Raw genomic sequence first — 18,195 nt, 5'->3', positions numbered from 1 at the left:
TCATATGCCCTACTCTGTGGGACTCATGAAAATGTTGGTACAGTAGTCTTGAAGCCAAGTCACCAGCTACCTTTATGTTGTGATGAATATATGCTAAGTAGGAATTGTTTTTTATTTATTCAGGACACATCTCATTAAACAACACTTATATATGTGCTTTGACACTGAGAACACGGGGATGAAGGGAGACGGGGACTTTGTGTACTTTATAATCAGGGTATAAACTGCAGACAGTAACAATCCAGTTAATAATGGGGACACATATCCAGGGGAGCCAAGGCAAGACTTCAGAGAGGAGGGGAGGAGTGTGTGTGCAGAGACCTGAGAGAAGGGTTTGCTAGGGACACAAGTCTGGGCTACATTGGGGGATAAGTAGAAACAAGAGGAGAGGAAAAGGAGTCCATAGCTATTTCTACATCTGCAAATATATTCCAAAGGAAAACATGGAGAAGGCAGTTGAGACTGTGGTTGGAGATGCTGCTTTACAGGTAGACTGGGACCTGGTGAAGACATCTCAGTTATACCCCAAAGACTTGGAGTACAAAGTGATATATGTCTGGCCCTGCATGTTAAGGAAAGCACTCTGGATGCTAGTTAAAGGCTGAGTGCAGAAAGAGCTGGGGCCAAAGGCCAGTGTAGCCCTCTAGACTGATTTCAGGGTCAAGTTGGAGTAAAGCTGGTTTATTCTCACTCAGCACCAGCAAGGAGTTTTCATCTGTGAGAAATCCTGAAGGAATTAGTCATGTATATACATTTGGCAGCCTCCTTTGTCAGGGAACCTACCAAAGTAGATAGGGAAGAATGGATTGGACCTCAGAGTCTTGGCAGAGTCGTTGGGAGCAGCTCCCTGACACTGTGGATCCCCTCCTGTTCGGAGCTTGTATCTGATTTAAAGAACAGGGTCTGGAGGGAAGGGGAGGGTGGGGGAAGTGGCGCCCTGGCTTTAATACACAGCTCTCACAACTGTGAAACATCAGCAGAATATCCAATTTAAAGCTGTTCATGTTACACTAACCTCTGGGATTCTTTTAACTGGGCCTTGGCACGTCACTCTTTCGCCACGTAAATGTCCTTCTGTCAGCAAAGACCAGTTAACAGCTTCCAAAAGAAGCAAAGTCCTCTTGGGAACAGGCTTCCCAGAAACCAAAGAAACATTAAAGAAGAAAGTCAGAAAGAAACATGTGTTTGTTGGCTTTTGTCACTTCATAGTTATATCTCCAAAGGTGGTTTTTTTTCCTTCTCTTTTGGCCATATTGAATTTTGTAGCAATTGTATTCCTTTTATTATCTTTGTTTCCTAAATTTTTAGTTGTATTAAATACTGATTTTATTATATTTGTAGCCCTTTATGAAAGGGTAGAGGATACAGAAAGGGGGCATGTCAAGAGAATAGGGAGAGGAAAGATTAGCCAGTAAACAGTGCCAGAGAAATTGATTAACTATGTGGAAAAAATAAATTATCACCTCAGCTCTTAACATTAAATTAATTCCAGATGGATTAAAGAGTTAAATGCTGGGAGAAATTTTGGAGGACTTGTCTTAGGATGAAAGTAGTAGAATTCACCACTAAGGTAAAGATTAGTCTACATAATTATTTAAACTTTCTCTTCACTCAGAAATGCAGAGAAAATTAAGGATAGATTATTTTTTAAAAATAACAGAGTGTTGGTATTCTTTGCAAATTATCAGTGAGTGCTTTTTTACAAATCAATTTTTAAAATACTGATATTCACTTTTAAAATAGGCTAACAATATAAATAGACCATTTACCTAAGAACTGTATTCAATAACTGCAAGACAAAAAATATTCAGTCTCAGTCATGATCAGAGAAATAAAGATAGATACAAGTATGATCAAATAAATAAAAATAAAAGTAAGATAGATACAAGTTAAAGTCACTATCTTGCCTACAATACTTGGTGCTGGTGACAGGCAGCAAGACCAGCATCATAGTGTGTGGCTGGGTGAGTATAAAGAGCCTCCCGCCTTCTCTTTTTATTATATTAACATATTTCTGATATTTGTGTTACTATCCTTATTATAAGCCTTAAAATATGCATGACCTTTGCCTCTGAATTTTACATTTAGGAACCATACATAAAAAATACTGACCTGATGCAATTTTATAACTTAATGATAAAAGAGTAGTTAAACAGGTGAAATTCATTGCATATCATTAAAAGATATTTTCTAAGAAGATTTAAAGATGTGGGAAAATGGCATAAAAATGTTAACTTTTAAAAAGAGCAAAAAGAATACTGTATTTATAGTAATCCTAATTTTGTTAGGAAAGGAAACATAAGTACTTATTCATGTAACCCCTTGAAATGTTAAATAATCTTCAGAAAATGTAGACTTTTATTTTCTTTTATCCCTTTCTCCATCTTCCAAAATTTCTGCTCTAAATTTGCATTAGTGATTTTTTTCATTTACAGTGCTTGGGATGGAACCTGCTAGGCAAGCACTCTCCCACTGAGCTATACTGTCAGCCTTATAGTTAGCTTTAAAGTGGGGGTGGGGGAGGATGGATAGACACTTTGAAGAACCACCTCCTCCTAAATTTGTATTAGGGTGATTGGGTTAACTTATTTTCTCCATACTTCTCAGCTTCTTTAAGATATGTTGCTTCCCCCACTTTGGTTTTTTAGCTCTGAATCTCTGCTCTGCTTCTGTTGCAGTTGACTGCCTGCATCCATGGTGCAGCTGCAATGCTCTACCCCATGTACTGGCAACATGTGTACATCCCCGTGCTGCCTCCACATCTACTGGACTACTGCTGGTAAGGCTGCTGCATATCTATCTGCCCTCTGCTTTCCCTCTTCCAGGACCCGGAATGTTAGGTCTATAGCTGTTAATGCCACTGGTGACTCTAATTAAAAATACTCCAAAAATGGCATGGGTTTTAGAGCACCTGATTGCATGCTTTTTTATTTCTAAATAGCCTTCATATATGTCATGACATTCTAAAGAGTTCAAGAGAGTAGATAATACTTTTTTATACTTTTCCTATTTCTCAGTTTCGATAAACCAAAGCACCAAGAAGTCATATACTTTTGTTTCCCCCTCAGACAAATTAGAAACTGGTGACAGGAGCATTTGAGATCCCCAAGATCTTCAAGCTTCAACCATGCCTTAGAACGTCCATTCAGACTTGCTTTCAGCTGTGGTTTGGGAGCATAAGCTAGATTTCAAAACCTCCTGAGGCTTTTTATGAAAATTTCACTATTCAGTGAAACATGATTTAGTGAAAGAAAGGAGGAAAGTTTTGGAATTAACTTGACAGGTCACTTGTCCTAGGACTTTGTTTCCTCTTCTGTAAGAAGAAGTTGCTTAATGCATAATTACATAGAGATGAAACAAGACAGCAGTTGAAGCACCATGTAGAAAAGTTGGCTTGTGGTAGGTGCTTAGTTAATGTTTCTGCTGAAGCATCATCCTCTTCACTGTCTGTCTTCAGTGGATGACTTTAAAAAATGGTTCATGTGGTGAATTCTCCTTATGAATAATTTTTTTCTCTAGAGTAATGTGATAAAAGACATTGTCCCCAAATAGCTCCTTTCAGGAGATATTGGCAAGGGAGCACAATGTAGGGATGTAGCACTGCCTCCCAGATTGGAGAGTTTCAGGAGAAAGGGATTCATTCAAACCACTACAGGCCTCTCACTTAACAGATGATTCAGGATATTTACCATTGGGTCTGAATGATTTGAGTCCAGATCAGTCTAATTGTTGCTCTTTTGAAATCATTTCACGGAAAATATTCACCCAAGTAGCCAAATTGACTTGGGAGCTTAAAGGCATTGTGCAGTCATTCCTAATTTTAATGTGTTGGGCTCGCCTTGCTCCCAGGAAGCCATGTATTTAATGAAGATGTAACTGAGGGCCAGCATATAAAAATCTGTGATCCTCTCTTTATTATACATTCTTTTTTTTTTTTAAATGGTACTGGGGATTGAACTCAGGGGCACTCAACCATTGAGCCACATCCCTAGCCCTATTTTGTATTTTATTTAGAGACAGGGTCTCACTGAGTTCCTTAGTGCCTCAGTAAGTTGCTGAGGCTGGCTTTGAACTCGTGATCCTCCTGTCTCAGCCTCCTGAACCTCTGGGATTACAGATGTGTACTGCTGTGCCCAGCTCTTTATTATATATCTTTCTTACCAAGGTAGATTGTCTTATCCATGCCTTTCTCCCACCTTTTATGAGATTAAGAGGCTGTATGTCCCCTATCATGTGGAATATAATATATATATATATATATATATATATATATATATATATATATATATATATATATAAAATCCTGGTTCATTTAAAATTTCTTCTTGATTCATGAGGGGACTAGGCCCCACATTTTGTCAGTATGTCTCTTTATAACTTGGTTTATTTTGGAAATTATTTTTAGTTAATGATGTGTTCCAGGTGCTGCTAGTCTAGATTTTGTTTTCCATCTCTCTTTTGGAGGAGGTATTATAGTTTTTGCAGATAGAAAAGGATAATAATATAAATCCCTCATAATAAATTCACCTTATTCACCATTAAATGTTTGAGCTTTCCCCTTTCCTCATGGGGAGTTTTCAAAACCCCAATCCTTGCCTCTCTTCAGGTTCTTTAGCTTCTCCCCAACTGGGGACTCCATGGAGTGCTGAACCATCTCCAATAGGAGATCATCAGACACCTGTGCCCAATGCCATAGCCTGGTGCAAGTCCGTTTCATCTTTTGGCTTCTAACACAGAGACTAGGAACTTTCTTCACTGCCCTGTCATTGTCATTGACTTGTCTCCAGTTCCTCATCTCCTTTCCATCTCTTTCCCTGCTGTCCTCAGTGACTTCAGAAGCCACACTGTTAGCCTCCCCTACTCCCGCTGAACCCACATTGGCTCTATTTCGTCATTTGTATAGAAGTTACTTCCCTCCATCAGAGAGTCCTGAAGTAGTGCAAAGATGAACTGAGAGGACTCAATTACTGGCCAGTTGTGTAACTGAGAGCAAATGACAGCCTCTCTGAATCTCTGCCCATATGTCTAAAAGAATAAAAATACTAGAACATATTCCTTACATTGTTTCTAAACAATTGTATGTAAAAAAGCACTTTGTAGACAGAAAAACAATATCAACCACCCAGCAGGATGACACACCTGGTGTTATTGAACTGATTCCCACATCTCTGGCTTCAGGTTCTCCCCTCTGATTCTGACCCTATTCTTTGACTGTCTCAGCAACTCTCTTTCTTCTAAAAACCCTTTGTCTTTACCATGTCTTTCCCCCAGCCTCCTTTTTGCTCCCTCTGTTCCACTTCTTTGATTTTCTTGCTGTCCTGTTTGCTCTTGTGAGCTTTTTCAGTATAGCAAATGTGTACTGATACCTCTGTGTCTCAGCACTGTGCTAAGTGTGGGGAAGGCCAAGGTAAGAGCCAGTCTCCATCAAAAGGGGCTCAAACAGTTGGGTATAGAAGACAGGCACACAGACGGATTGTTTGCCCAACACTGCTAAGATCTGTGAGAAGGGAGCTGTTCCAGATTACTTTGCCACTTCCCTGGAGACTCTGGCCCTCTGGCCTTGCCACTAATACTATCCTGCCCCATCTTCCTGTCTGCTTCTTGGATGACAGGTATGTCTGGAGAAAGTCTGGAAATCACTGCAGAGAGGACTCACTGCAAAGTGGTGCCATCTGCCCTCCTCAGCTTGCCCTGTTTCTCTGCAATCAGCTCTGAGCCTCACTGTACTCACCATGCTTCAGGTTTGGGCTGGCCTTCACCACATTCTGAAGGTTCCTGCAACTGCCTTCCTTCCCTTCACAGAACCTATACTCATGGCCTGTCTTTCCTCCTTTCTACCACCTCTAAGGAAGGAAGAGCAGTTTGTTCAAAGCCATTGACTTCACCTTAGTCAGGGTTCTGTCTCCTGAGGGTTGTCTGGAACCCATTGGGACCTCTGATCTCCCTGGTATCTTCAAATGTCCTGCCTCTTCCCTCTCTCCTCTCCCCACAGATGTGCTCAGGTGCCCCATTCTTCCAACTAGACCTTCCCTCAGTTGCTGTTCTTTTTGAGTTTCTGAACCAGTTCTCTTGGTTTTTTCACTGCCATGTATCTCAAAGGAAAGGACTATTACTAGGGTTTCTTATCATTTGGATAAAAGATGGGGAGGCTGGAGCAGGGAGAGGGGGAGTTAGAAAGGAAGGGAAGGAACAAACTATTCACCCAGGGAAGGTAGAAGGGAGGGAGATAGTGAAAGAGAGAGAGAGCAGAGAAGGGAGAAGGTAGAAAGGAGACATACATAATCCAAGACTCATAGAGTGACCAACTGCCCCCTCACCGCAGAACCTATTAGACTCCATCTCCCCACAGCCACTACACCCTCACAGGCACAGGACTCCTTCACAGATGCCTATCCCTTCCCCAGAGGCATGCCTCAGGGTTTCCCATGTGGAAGGAGACACTCCCCATGTGTCACAGCCTAGACAGTGCATTAAAGGGCAGCCTCAGAGCCTCCCAAACTCCAGTGAGACTCAACCTTCATGTCTCAGCACTAGCCTCAGACAGGAACACAGGGATTCTGAATTCAGGGATGGGTAGAGCTGGGAGAATTGACCATTGCCTCTGTCAAATAACGCAACGTTAGCTTGCCATTATTTATAAAGTTGTGATTGCTAGATTTTTAGTTACTTTAAGACCAGCAGCTTATAAAATTCCAGAACCATGGAGAAGATCAAATGCCATGTCATTAATATCAGCAGTAACAGTAGTCGCCATTGTTGAATGACTCCTTGGTCCCAACCACTGGACCTGTGATCTTGGTTAGCTCTTCCAACTGCCCTGCAAGGCAGGTGTGATTAGTTCTATTTCATTACATCAGTAAACCATGGCCTCAAGAGGTTTAGTGACTGACCCCATTATAGACAGTATATATTGTCTGATTCCAACCTTATAAAAACAAGAATTATATGAATTCATAACACAAAATTAGATATGTCTATGTACAATAGAGAGGCAGAATTCTGGAAAGAAATATATCAAAATGTTTAATAGTGACTTATGATTGCCAGGGAGAGGGTTCCAATTTGATTTTTATGTTATTTTCCAATGCTTCTTGTTTAAATTTTATTTGTACTTTTTAGATACACATGGCAGTAGGATGTATTTTGGCATATTCTACTTAAAGGAGTATGACTCATTCTAATCAGGATCCTATTCTTGTGGTTGTACATGGTGCGAAGTTACTCTGGTCATATTTTCAAATATTTCCAAAATGAGGAAGTATGGTCTTTTATAATTGAAAAAGCTTTCTTTTGAAAAATAAGTGTTTATTCGAGCCAATGGTTCTTTCCCGCCACCATCTCTCCCATCTTATTTATTTAGAGGATTTGTTAGCTTCTTTATTCTTTCTTATGAAAGCCAATCCAGGATCCTCTTTGCAACTTCATCTCACTCTCAAGAACTAGATTACCAGCCTGAGTGAGGTCATTGTTGTTGGCAGGTCCAACTTTGAAGGGAAGAGTTGGCAAGGAAAGCCACTGAGCCTTTGTTACCCCAAACTTCACCCCAAAGAATCAAAGTTAAGACTTGGGGTTGTGGGTGCCCTTGTGGTTTTTGTGGGGAGGCTGTATCTGGATGTCTCTGTGCTTGCGTGAAAGTCTTTCCTGGTCTCTTGTTTTCATGAAAGAACTTTTTGAAATAAGACCAAAAGATGATTACAGGCCAGAGGGGGGCATTGGTGTCTGTTAACTGTAAGATGTAAGGATGATGAAATGGAAGACCGCAAGAGAAAGATCAGCTCCTCCAAACACGGCTTAACTTGGTCACCTTCAGCCTGCTGCCCCTACACTGGTCAGAAACTATAAATGTCATGAAATTTGACTCAGTGCTAATAACTTTATTCTGTTGTGCTGGGTGACTTTCATCACCCTTGAGTTTCATCCTTGGTGGTAAGAGCCAGCAGGGATAACTAGCATTTTAAGTAAAGTGCTAGGAGTCTGAAACATGTAAATTTGAAGGAGGTTTGTTCCTCTGCAGATGATTTAAATGTTAAGTATGTCCCTATGCAGGGGATACACGAAATGGAATCTGAAAACTATTATCTCCTGTAGAAATGAACTCTCAATTTACTCACTGCACAGGAAGGGCGGATTCTAGTCATTTTCACTGCCAGCAGGTGCCCTTTCTATGCATAATAGACTTCGCAAGTGTAATTAACACATGAGGACCACTGCTGCCAGTTTTTCTTCAGGTACACGCTGCTAGGAGTTTTCAAGACAACAGTGTAGGCCACAAGAGCTTTTTCCTTTGCACTTGAAGATGCAGTGTTCATTGACCTCTGGACAAAGACATGTTAAATGGGCTGAGCTCAGCTCCTGCTGTTGGTGTCATAGGTCCCAGAGACCCCAAAAGCTGTATCACAGCCTTCAATAGACCAGAGGCCAATAGAGCAAAGCTCTAGTTTGCATGCAGTTAATAAATGGAAAATATGATACTGAAAACTCTGAGATTATGTGGAACACTCTAATTGCACATTCACAAATACAACAACCAATTATCTGAGTTAATTCTAATTAGAGCTATAATCACAGATTTTAATTATCTGAATAAATTGGTTTGGTACAAATGGTCTGTCTTAAATATTTCCCAGATTAATTTTTTCATGTCTCTTCCCATTTGGGAGAGCCTGATAAGAGTGGAAAGTGCTTCAGTCTTGGATTCAGGCAGAGCTGGATTTAGATCTCAATTCTCATCTCTTGTTAACTTTTTATATAATTATTAAAAATCTATTTTACCTCTTTGATCTGCACTATCTTTTTCTGTAAAATGGGTATAACTGGCTTTGATGAGGCTATAGGAATCACAAGGATTAATCATCAAGTGACACATAGGGGCCACTTAGTTAATGGTGATTGCTCTTACTGCCATTACCACAATGTATGGGACATGGATTTTGGTTTCCAGAAGGTTTAATTCACATCAGATGTTATTCTTGTTTCTTCTGCCTTGTGAGCTCAGAAGAAAACTTTATAATTCATCTTCTCTTTTTACCCCTCAGATTGTTTTTATTTTGATTTTTTTTTATTTAACTTGAGTTATTGTATGGTTGTTTTCATTTGCAGCTGTGGCATAAGAATGAAAAGAAAAGAAACAAAAGCAGATGGCAGAGAAAACGAAAGGAGTAAGACATTTCCAGCCTTTATGAATATTTAAAAACATGTGCTGCTGGTTCCTTTTCTACTTTAGATCTGTGCCATTCCCTTGACTTTGAAAGTGAAAATGAGAATGTTCACTACCTTAGCTGATGAATCTCTAACCTTGGCCAATGTTGGGAAAGCCTTCCCGTTTCTGGACAAAAGGATTAGCTTGCTTATGAGAATCAGAACTCCCTTTCTTACTAACAATCACCATCAACTGAGTACTATGTGGCAAACTCTATAGACATATTATTGCAAATCTTTAAAATCAAGCTCTAAAGTAAATAAGTAGCTTCCTTGTATGTTAGGAAGTTGAAGCTCAAGGGAGGTTTAGCAACTCACACATCTAAGAAATAATGGAGTCTGCACTTGAAATCCAAGGCCATCTGATATTAAAGCTTGCCTTACTAATATCCTCCCAGAGAATAAGTTGTACCCATCACTAAGATTTTTGTCAAGAGGGGCTGGGGTTGTGACTCAGTGGTAGAGTGCTTGCCTGGCACATGTGAGGCATTGGGTTTGATTCTCAGCCCCACATAAATAAATAAATATATACATGCATGTATACATACATACATACATACATACATAAAGGTATTATGTCCATCTACAACTAAAAAATTTTTTTTGAAAATTTTTGTGAAGAAATTTTTCATGTTGTCTTCTTGGTGTCTTGTTTATTATAGAGTCTGTATTTTGTCATTTGTTAATTATATATTCACTCAACAAGTGTGTAAGGAGCACTTGTTATATACTAGGCACTATGCTATATGGTATCATTCATATAAATTCCTTTTTCTCCCTTCCTCATTCAGAAGTAGCCATAAATAAGTACCAGAAATCAATTCCTAAGTTGAATTTATAAATTTGGGTTGTTTTAGGCACTAGTTAACATAACTTTGTGATAAAATATTTTCAAATATTGTCAAGATCAAGACAAGTTCATGTGTTTCCCCAAAAGCCAGTCAGGTCAAGAGCTAAGTTAGTAGCTAACTCCTGTTACTTTTTGAGTTCACGGTTGAACTGAACAGTTAAATAGGGTACATTAAATAAGATATAGATTTTGCTTTTGAGTTTGTAAAATGCACTGTATTCTCTGGCATTCTAGAAGTCCTCCTTCCTCATAGTGTTAGAGATACTAGTATGTAGAGATGCTGCTGTATGTAGAGTTCTGAATCAACTCACACTGCATCATGTATTCCATGTAGAATTTTCATCCGTCTGGACACAAGAAGGCAACTAAGAGATTGTTAGGTGATGGCAGTCAGTGAGCATTTCCTTCAGGAGCCCCCAAAACAGAAAATGCCAAGAGCCTTTGTAGGAGACTTTGGACAACTTCTGAGAAACCCATCTTTTAGGTAGAAAATGGGTGAGAGAAGAGATTGGGCCCTTTACATTATCTGTGCTACTGGATCTATGGGAATCTATATCTAGTTGCACTATAGATTCTGTAGGAAAACTATCTTCATGTTCTCCATTAGGTTTTTAAAATGAAGTATAATCTCATACCACAAAATTCACCCTTTTAAAGATATACAATTCAGTGGTTTGCGGTGATTCCAACAGTCTAATTCACTATCTAGTACATCTGATATATTAGCTATCTAGAAATCTTAAATATATCTAATGAAACTATCTAATCCCTGAATACATGGATTTTAATGTACTCCTCATTGTAATATATTCTTATCATAATTTTTTAACCTTTGAAAAGCATATCAGCAAAAAGTGAACATTCTGCAAAATGAGTAGTCTGCGTAGATGGTCAGCACAGATACCAGGAGTACTGCAGAACAGCTCTCATCTAGCCCCAGCAGTGTCACTTCCTGATGCTGCTGAGATTTGTAGGATATCTTTGTCCATTTTCCCTTACTATACCACAATATTTGAGACTGGGTTTATTTTGACTCATGGCTCTGGAAGCCCAGGAGCATGGCACTGGTCAGCTTCTGGTGGAAGGTGGGAAAGTGGAAGGATAAGTCCATGTGTCCAGCAGAGGTTACATGGTGAAAGAATAAGCATGAGAGTTGAACCTTGCATTACAACAACCTGCTCTTCAGGTCACTGGTCTGTCTAGGAGAGCAAGTACTCACTCCCAAGAGATAGCATGGATTTTTTTCATGAGGGCTTTATTCCCATGACCCAAACACCTCCCAGAAAACCCCTACCTCCCAATACTGCTGCATTGAAGAATGAAGCCTCAACATGAGTTTTGGTGGGACCAAAATATCTTTAAACCATAGCACAGAGTTGGTGAAGACAGCATCCCTGGAACACGCAAATGTCCCTTCCCAAGTTGGGCTATATAGTGCTTGTTGGATCACCTGTCCTCCCTTTGGGGAGCTCTCCTAGCCAAGCTAGTGGTCTTCTACCTCCTAGTTGCTGGATCTGAGCCTCTGGACCTGCTCTGCCACTCCCACCTCCCAACCCTGTCTGCTTCCTGCCATGGTAAGGGCAGCAGTATTCCTCCCAGGCCCCATTTTCTGACCAGCTTGGGTGGGTCTAGCCAGCTCTGATTTCTGCTTATATAGCCCATGAGTAGCCTAGTTTTCTGTTCCTCTTGATACCTTCTGTGTATGATTTTTCCCTCCCTGACCTGGAGCCTGACTTGAATTCAACACTTAGAAAGTTCTGGAACTTCTGAGGCACAGTGTGTCTCCAGCAAAGACATTCTACCTCTTTTCATGGAAACTGTAGGTCACAGAAGGCAGGAGCCACAGACTATAATATCAGGATCTAGGGCGGTTTAGCAATGGAGCAAGTCCTCTTGTGAGAGAGCTTTTGGGATAAGTGTCCCTGCCTTTCTCAGTGACTGGCACCAGGGAATGTGTGAGGCTCCAGCATAATGCTAGGCACTGAGTAAATAAATGTGGATCTGTGTTTCTTTTATCATTTGCAAGACTGAGAAAGTAGGCTAAAATGGTGATCGGATGCTGTGCATCTTGCCTTATGGGATAGCATAGTCTTAGAAAATCAAAAAGAAAATCTTTTCTATTATTTCCAGTTGCATGGGTTTTTCTTGAATACTCTTAAATTATTTCTCCATTAACCTTTTTTTCTCTTCTCACTTGGTTTGTATCATATTCACTCCTGCATTTCTACAAGGACCTCATGGCTGCTGGTGGCTCATAACCTGAGACTTGCTTTTTGCAGCTGGCTGTAGCGGTAATGTCTCATTGTAGCAACAGAGAGCCCAGAGTCCTGACCTTTTCTCTGTGATTAACTTCTGCTGCCATGGTCTTTGCCATGCAGCCCTTCTTAATGTTTTCTGAGTCTGTCTGTTTCCGATAGGACTGAGGAGGCACAAAAGGGCGGACTATTCCAGGCTTTGATGTTGACCTTTCCAGGTTTTCATCCAGTCATTATATTTGTAAATTTGTATGCTCATTTCTTGAGTCCAGTGGTTTGGGGCTCTAGAAAGCATCTCTGCTCATCCCCAACCCCTGTGGGTTACCCAGGAAGCCACAGAGTCATACTCAGAGGGCATTGCCTTTCCTCTTCCCCACTTTCACTGAACAGCATTAGTGATGTTTATGTGTCTCTCATTAGCAAACCATTCCCAGTGCCCCATTGCTGAATCAGCCCCTGCTGAGCCACTTCCATGTAGAGAGGCCCTATGTTCTTGATGCCAAAACCTTAAGTGGAAACAAGGCAGGTTCTGCCTCCTCTCCAAATCTATAATTGTTCCTGGTCTCCTCTCAGATCCTCACCCTCTGCTACTGCTCATGAATCAGGGAGAGCTGAATTGGAAACCAAGAAAGAAGTTAACTACCTTCTCCTTTTCTCTCCTCCCCACCCCAGTGAGGAGCCTGACTAGCTGACCAGCATATGGAACACACCCAGCAATAGTAAATGCACTGTTAGATGGTGGTTTTTCTCTTCCCTTCCCCAGCACTCTTAAAAAATTCAAGCTCCTGAGTAATTAGTCCTTTTGAGAATCCCCGTGGATACCAAAATCTGGAGATGCACAAGTCCCTTGTATAAAATGTGCGGTATTTGCATATAACCCTATACTTATCCTCCCCATACTTTAAATCATCTCTAGATTACTTATAATACCTAAAACAATGTAAATGGTATGTAAATAGTTGTTATTCTATTTTGTTTAGAGAATAATAACAAGAAAAAAAAAGTACAGAGGCAACTGTTACAGGCAAGTTACATAGTATACAAAACAGGTTGCAAGGTAAGCACTGCTTGAACAGTAGGCATGGGAGATTGAGGGAATGTGGAATGGTGAGAGGCAGCAGGACATGCAGCATCTCACTTCATTCATGTGGATTCAGCATGGTGTTTTGCTTTTTGGAACTTTCTAGAAATTTATATTTAGAATATTTTTGATCCACAATTGGGCAACTCCTCAGATGCAGAACCTTGGATTTGAGGGCTAACTGTAGCTTATTTTTCTCTCTGTATACCACAAATCACCTTATGATCTTGTTTCCCTCTTTAGATTGGCAGCCAAGAGTGCTCTGAGCCCAATTTGTGGCCATGTCTATAGGGGTCACAGCATGAAATTCAAGTACTACTTCACATGGCTTCAATTTTTTCACTTTGCCCCCATTTCTTTTCCTATTATTGTGACTGTTGAATATAGTCATATAAAATGCTTTAGATCTGTTTAGAACAACAAAAGAATACCAGCCAGTTCCAGCTAGTAAAGCATATGTAGTTTTATTCTGACTATGAATCTACTTGCTATTTTATTTTTTTAGTATAATTAGCAAATAACCATTTTGTTGTTGTTGTTGTTAAATGTAGCACAATGTTTAAGAGATGTCACTATTAAAGAGGAACGGCATAAGAGACATTGAAGTAGAAGGATTTGGGCTGAATCACTGTTAACACTGTGAATGCGGACAAGTTTCTGAGAATACCCCCAGCCCAGTGTAGTGCCTATTCATATAGTAATCTCCATTGACTATAAAAATGAATGATATCAGTTAGATTGTTTGAGGATTAAGTGAAATAAGGCAGCTAAAGCCTCCCACATAGCCCTGGGTGTTTGGTGTGCGCTCAACATTTAGTGACACAACTGTCTTTATTCTCCCTGTTCTACTTATGGTGCCATGGTATACCCTGGGTAAAGGTAAACAGAGTTCATTCTTCTTTGACTCACAGTCAAGAGATTAGCATGATGCCCACTGAGTAAGCCAGACCAAAGCCTCTAAGAAAGGGGGCATGTGCAGCCCATAGTGTACCATGGGCTCAGTAGAATTTTAAGGAAGCTGGGACCAAGACTGATGGGGATACTGTGCAACTAAGAACTAACAGGCAGTTGGAACTAGAAAGCAATTGTAGTAGAGATAGAATGTAGAAGGTCTGGGCCTTGGTCCTCAGGATTGGGTTGGAGAAAACTAACCTATCTCCACCTATTCTTGCTTCCTTGGTGATATGAGTGCTGGTTTTCTGGAAAGTGATAAGGTGTTATCATGGTACAATGGGCCTGGAGTCTAGTCTCAGTTCTGCCCCTGCCTCTCTGTGTAACCTCAGATGAGTTATTTGGCTTCCTTAACCCTATTTTCTTTATCTTTGAAATGGTGATACCAATAGTATACTGTTGTCATAAGGATCCAGTGAGAAAATGCCTGTCAAGCCTCAGCCTCATGCTGGCCCATGGCAAATGCACACTCAGTGGCTGGTAGCTGCTCTTGTTGGCTCAGGTGCTACACTGGCCACCATGTTAGCCTGAGGAGCATCCACCTGTCTCTCTCAGTAAGGCCAGAGCTGTGATGATTTGTGTTCTCCAGCAAGATGTGTGTGTTGTCTCTGTTCTTGTTCTTTCTCCTTTTCTTTTGTCCTTTAACCTCTTTAACAAAACCAGACCTCGTTATTTAAAGAAGAATTTAAAAGTGTAAGGCAAGCTATGTTTACACTTTTATTTCTTTTCAAAAACAAGGAAGAAAGAGCTGAAATGAAGAAGGCCTCTTTCAGAGTTTTCCTTACCTTTAAAAATAGCGAATGGACCTAAGCAACATAACAAAACCCTGTCTCAAAATAAAAAGGGCTGGGATGTGGCTCATTGGTTAAGTGCCCCTGGTTATTGTTATTGCTATGCTTTCACAATCTGAACCTGGTACCCCCCCCACACACAAAAAAAAAAATCGCAAATGGAGGGAAGACTTGTGGGCTCCCTTGTCTCCCTTTGCCTGAGAAGGGTGCCTGGATAAGAAGGTGATATTCCTCTGAGACATGAAGTAGGTTCTGCATTTGCATATGGTAGTACTGAGGAGGCATTATATGGGAGGAAAGAAAAGAAAAACAGTGGACTTTGAAATTCCTGGACTGTACCAAGCTGTGTTCCTTCTTAAGGGTTGCTCACCTGGTGGTGGTGCCCTTCTCCCCACACCCCTACCACTCCCCATCCCCTTTCTCTTGGGAAGCTGTATTTTATGTATTTAAGCAGACAATGTTCCTTTATTTCACCTGACTCTTTTCCAATTTGTAGCAGCTCACCTGGGGAAACATAATGAAGAGGGCTATAGTATCTGAGGGAAGGAATTAAACAAATTGTGAAAGTGCAGTGATAATGATGGGCTTACAGGATCATTAATCTGCAGGATCCACATTCATGCCTGTTTGTTATTAGGAATGGTTAGACTCCAGGACCTACCTGGATGAGAAGTGCTGAGTGTTCGAGGCTTAGAGTCTGGACCAGGGTTGGCTGAAGAGCCCCTTTGGTACACCAGCACTCCTTTCCTCTCAGCATCAGTACTGAGTATGCACTGTTTGACATCATGGGCACAGGTTGGGCTCACAGGCCGACAGTTCTGAGTTTGAAGTATGGTTCACCATTTATTAGCTGTGTGACCTTGGGTAAGTTATTTCACCTTTCTGAGCCTGTTTTCTCACCTGAAAATGTGGATAAATAACAGTGCTACCTTGCAGAGCTGCCTTGAGAATTATATATGTAGAGCATGAAAATGATTGGGTTATAGTTGCTCAACAATATTAGTTATTTTCCCCTTAGGATTCAAAATAAAGATCCTTTCAGGTAGAGGTCATTATATTGTCACTGCAACAGAACCTCTTTCCTTTGCAGAGGAGAAGGAAGAAAGAGTAGCTTTCACTCTCCCAGGATGTAACTGAGAAAGTCAGATAGAGTAATAATTCCCAGAGAACAAAAGCCCAGTACAGAGATACCCTATTCTGCTATTCAGAGATGTACAATGGCATCCTACAATCTCCGTCAGCTACCAGCAGTTGTGACACAGTTGTCATGGCCTGCCTGTGCGCAGATTTGGTCATAGCTGTTAATGTTATCACTGCTTTAATTTAATTATGTGTGTTGTTGGTTCTGTATGTGTTGTGTTTAATTGCCATTTTAAATGTCTTCAAAATCACACTATGATTCAGCATTGAAATGAAAAGTCACTGTGAATACTGAAAGTCACTGAGCAGAGGAGAATGTACATTTGCCATTAGCGTAAAGCAAGTATATTTGCATTTATATTTTCTAGAAGAGCAACAAACAAGTTATTTCTCGGACCTAAAGCAGAAAGATAGTTTCTAGCAGATAAATTCTTGTTTTGTTTTAATACTGAATTACCCTTGGAAAAACATGGACTTTGATGACTCTGAATCAGAAAATGATTCAGATGAGTAGGATTCTGGATAGGAAGTTTTGGAGCTTACCCAATTTATGTTCCCATATTTCCTTTTAATGTATGCCCAAGAGTAAGAAAAGATTTTTAAAATTTGTTATTCTAAGTGACCAGAAAGCAAAGATCATTGTTTCTTTGGTGGCATATTAAGATAAAGAGCAAAGTTGCTCTCTGAAAGAAAACGATGCACAACCCTGCTGAATTTAATGGAGGACACCTGTGACAGGATAGCATGCTTGGGAGTCAGAAGCCCATGTTTAGGGTCCATGCTTGCCAGGTACCTACTATTCCTCATGGAGTCCTGACCTCCCCATCAGTGCTTTGCCAGGTGTCCCAGAGCCAGGGGTCCTTTGGAACCAAGACTGGAACAACAAAGTGTTCTCTGAGAGGAGAATGGGTCCAATGGAGCCAGCCATGCGAAGGACTTGGAGAAAATTCCTTTGGACTAGATAGTCACTTACTGAGTGCCTGTCTATCAGGTGCTGCCGCTGTGTTAGGCACCTCAGGGGTTGTCCTGATGCTTACAGCAGTGCTGAAAGGTCTCCACTGGACAGGTACTGCCCTTTTAGAAAACACTCGGCCAAGATATAACAAAAGATATTAAAAAAGAAAAAGTCCTGCCCTTTGACTTAGTAATTCAATGTATGGGAATTCATGCACATGAATTTGTTCATTTTCATTATAATGTTACTTATGTTATTGGAAGCAACTTACTGTCAAACTCTAGGGATAGGATTCAGTAAATTATGATACATCTGTACTTGGTGAAAAATATGCAGTTTTTAAGATTAAAAAAACTATGCAGTTTTTAAGATTGCTGGGCAAAAGGGCATATATAAATTATGAAGATTATAGAGCAATATGGGAATGTTATCGTGACCAACAAGAAAACAATAAAATTTCAAAAATATACAACTGTTAATGTGGTCTAATATTAAAAAGGAATAATGCAGACATAAAAACAGTTGTATTAAGATGATATAATCATGGGTAGGTGTTATTTTTTTTATTCTTTTTGATAAAGAGGCAAAGAAAAGAGGTTTCCAAGAAAATGAGTCAGTAGCTGCAATAATTATTGAGGTATATTGAGAATAGAAATTATTTTCAGAATGTCCCTAAAATTACCTAGTTTTACATGCTTACTACACTGAGATGTTAAGGAGGCTCTGGGTTTCTTTTTCTCCCCCTCCCATAAATTTAAAATTTGTGATTATGTATTTGCAGAGTAAAAATGCTATAGATTCTGGGAAGACATTTGAAGCTTTGTAGGCAAACGATGATAATATAAAAGGTATTTGTCCAAATTTGAATTCTTACAAAACATGGAACTGCTATGATTTCAGAATAAATGTGTTTTAAATATTTTCTAAATAGAGAGCTGTTGCAGTCCTAACAATACTTGGCTAAGAAACTATTT

At 40.1% G+C, this 18,195-nt stretch overlaps 1 protein-coding gene across 13 annotated transcripts in view; it reads left to right on the top strand.

Moving 5' to 3' along the window:
- The window catches only part of Dennd1a (DENN domain containing 1A), a 504,614-nt gene that overhangs the window by 279,485 nt on the left and 206,934 nt on the right, over positions 1–18,195 (top strand). For all 13 annotated transcript variants that reach the window (XR_011704159.1, XM_071600929.1, XM_027944539.3 and 10 more), the window contains exon 10: positions 2,679–2,779. Coding sequence is in view for 12 of the 13 variants with exons in the window: in XM_071600929.1 (XP_071457030.1) it covers positions 2,679–2,779 (101 nt within the window). In the remaining variant the exon portion in view is untranslated. The remainder of the gene's footprint in view (positions 1–2,678; positions 2,780–18,195) is intronic.

This window comes from Marmota flaviventris, chromosome 13, assembly GCF_047511675.1.
Source record: "Marmota flaviventris isolate mMarFla1 chromosome 13, mMarFla1.hap1, whole genome shotgun sequence".
In the NCBI taxonomy this organism is placed as follows: domain Eukaryota; kingdom Metazoa; phylum Chordata; class Mammalia; order Rodentia; family Sciuridae; genus Marmota; species Marmota flaviventris.
This window is presented reverse-complemented; position numbering and strand designations above follow the sequence as displayed.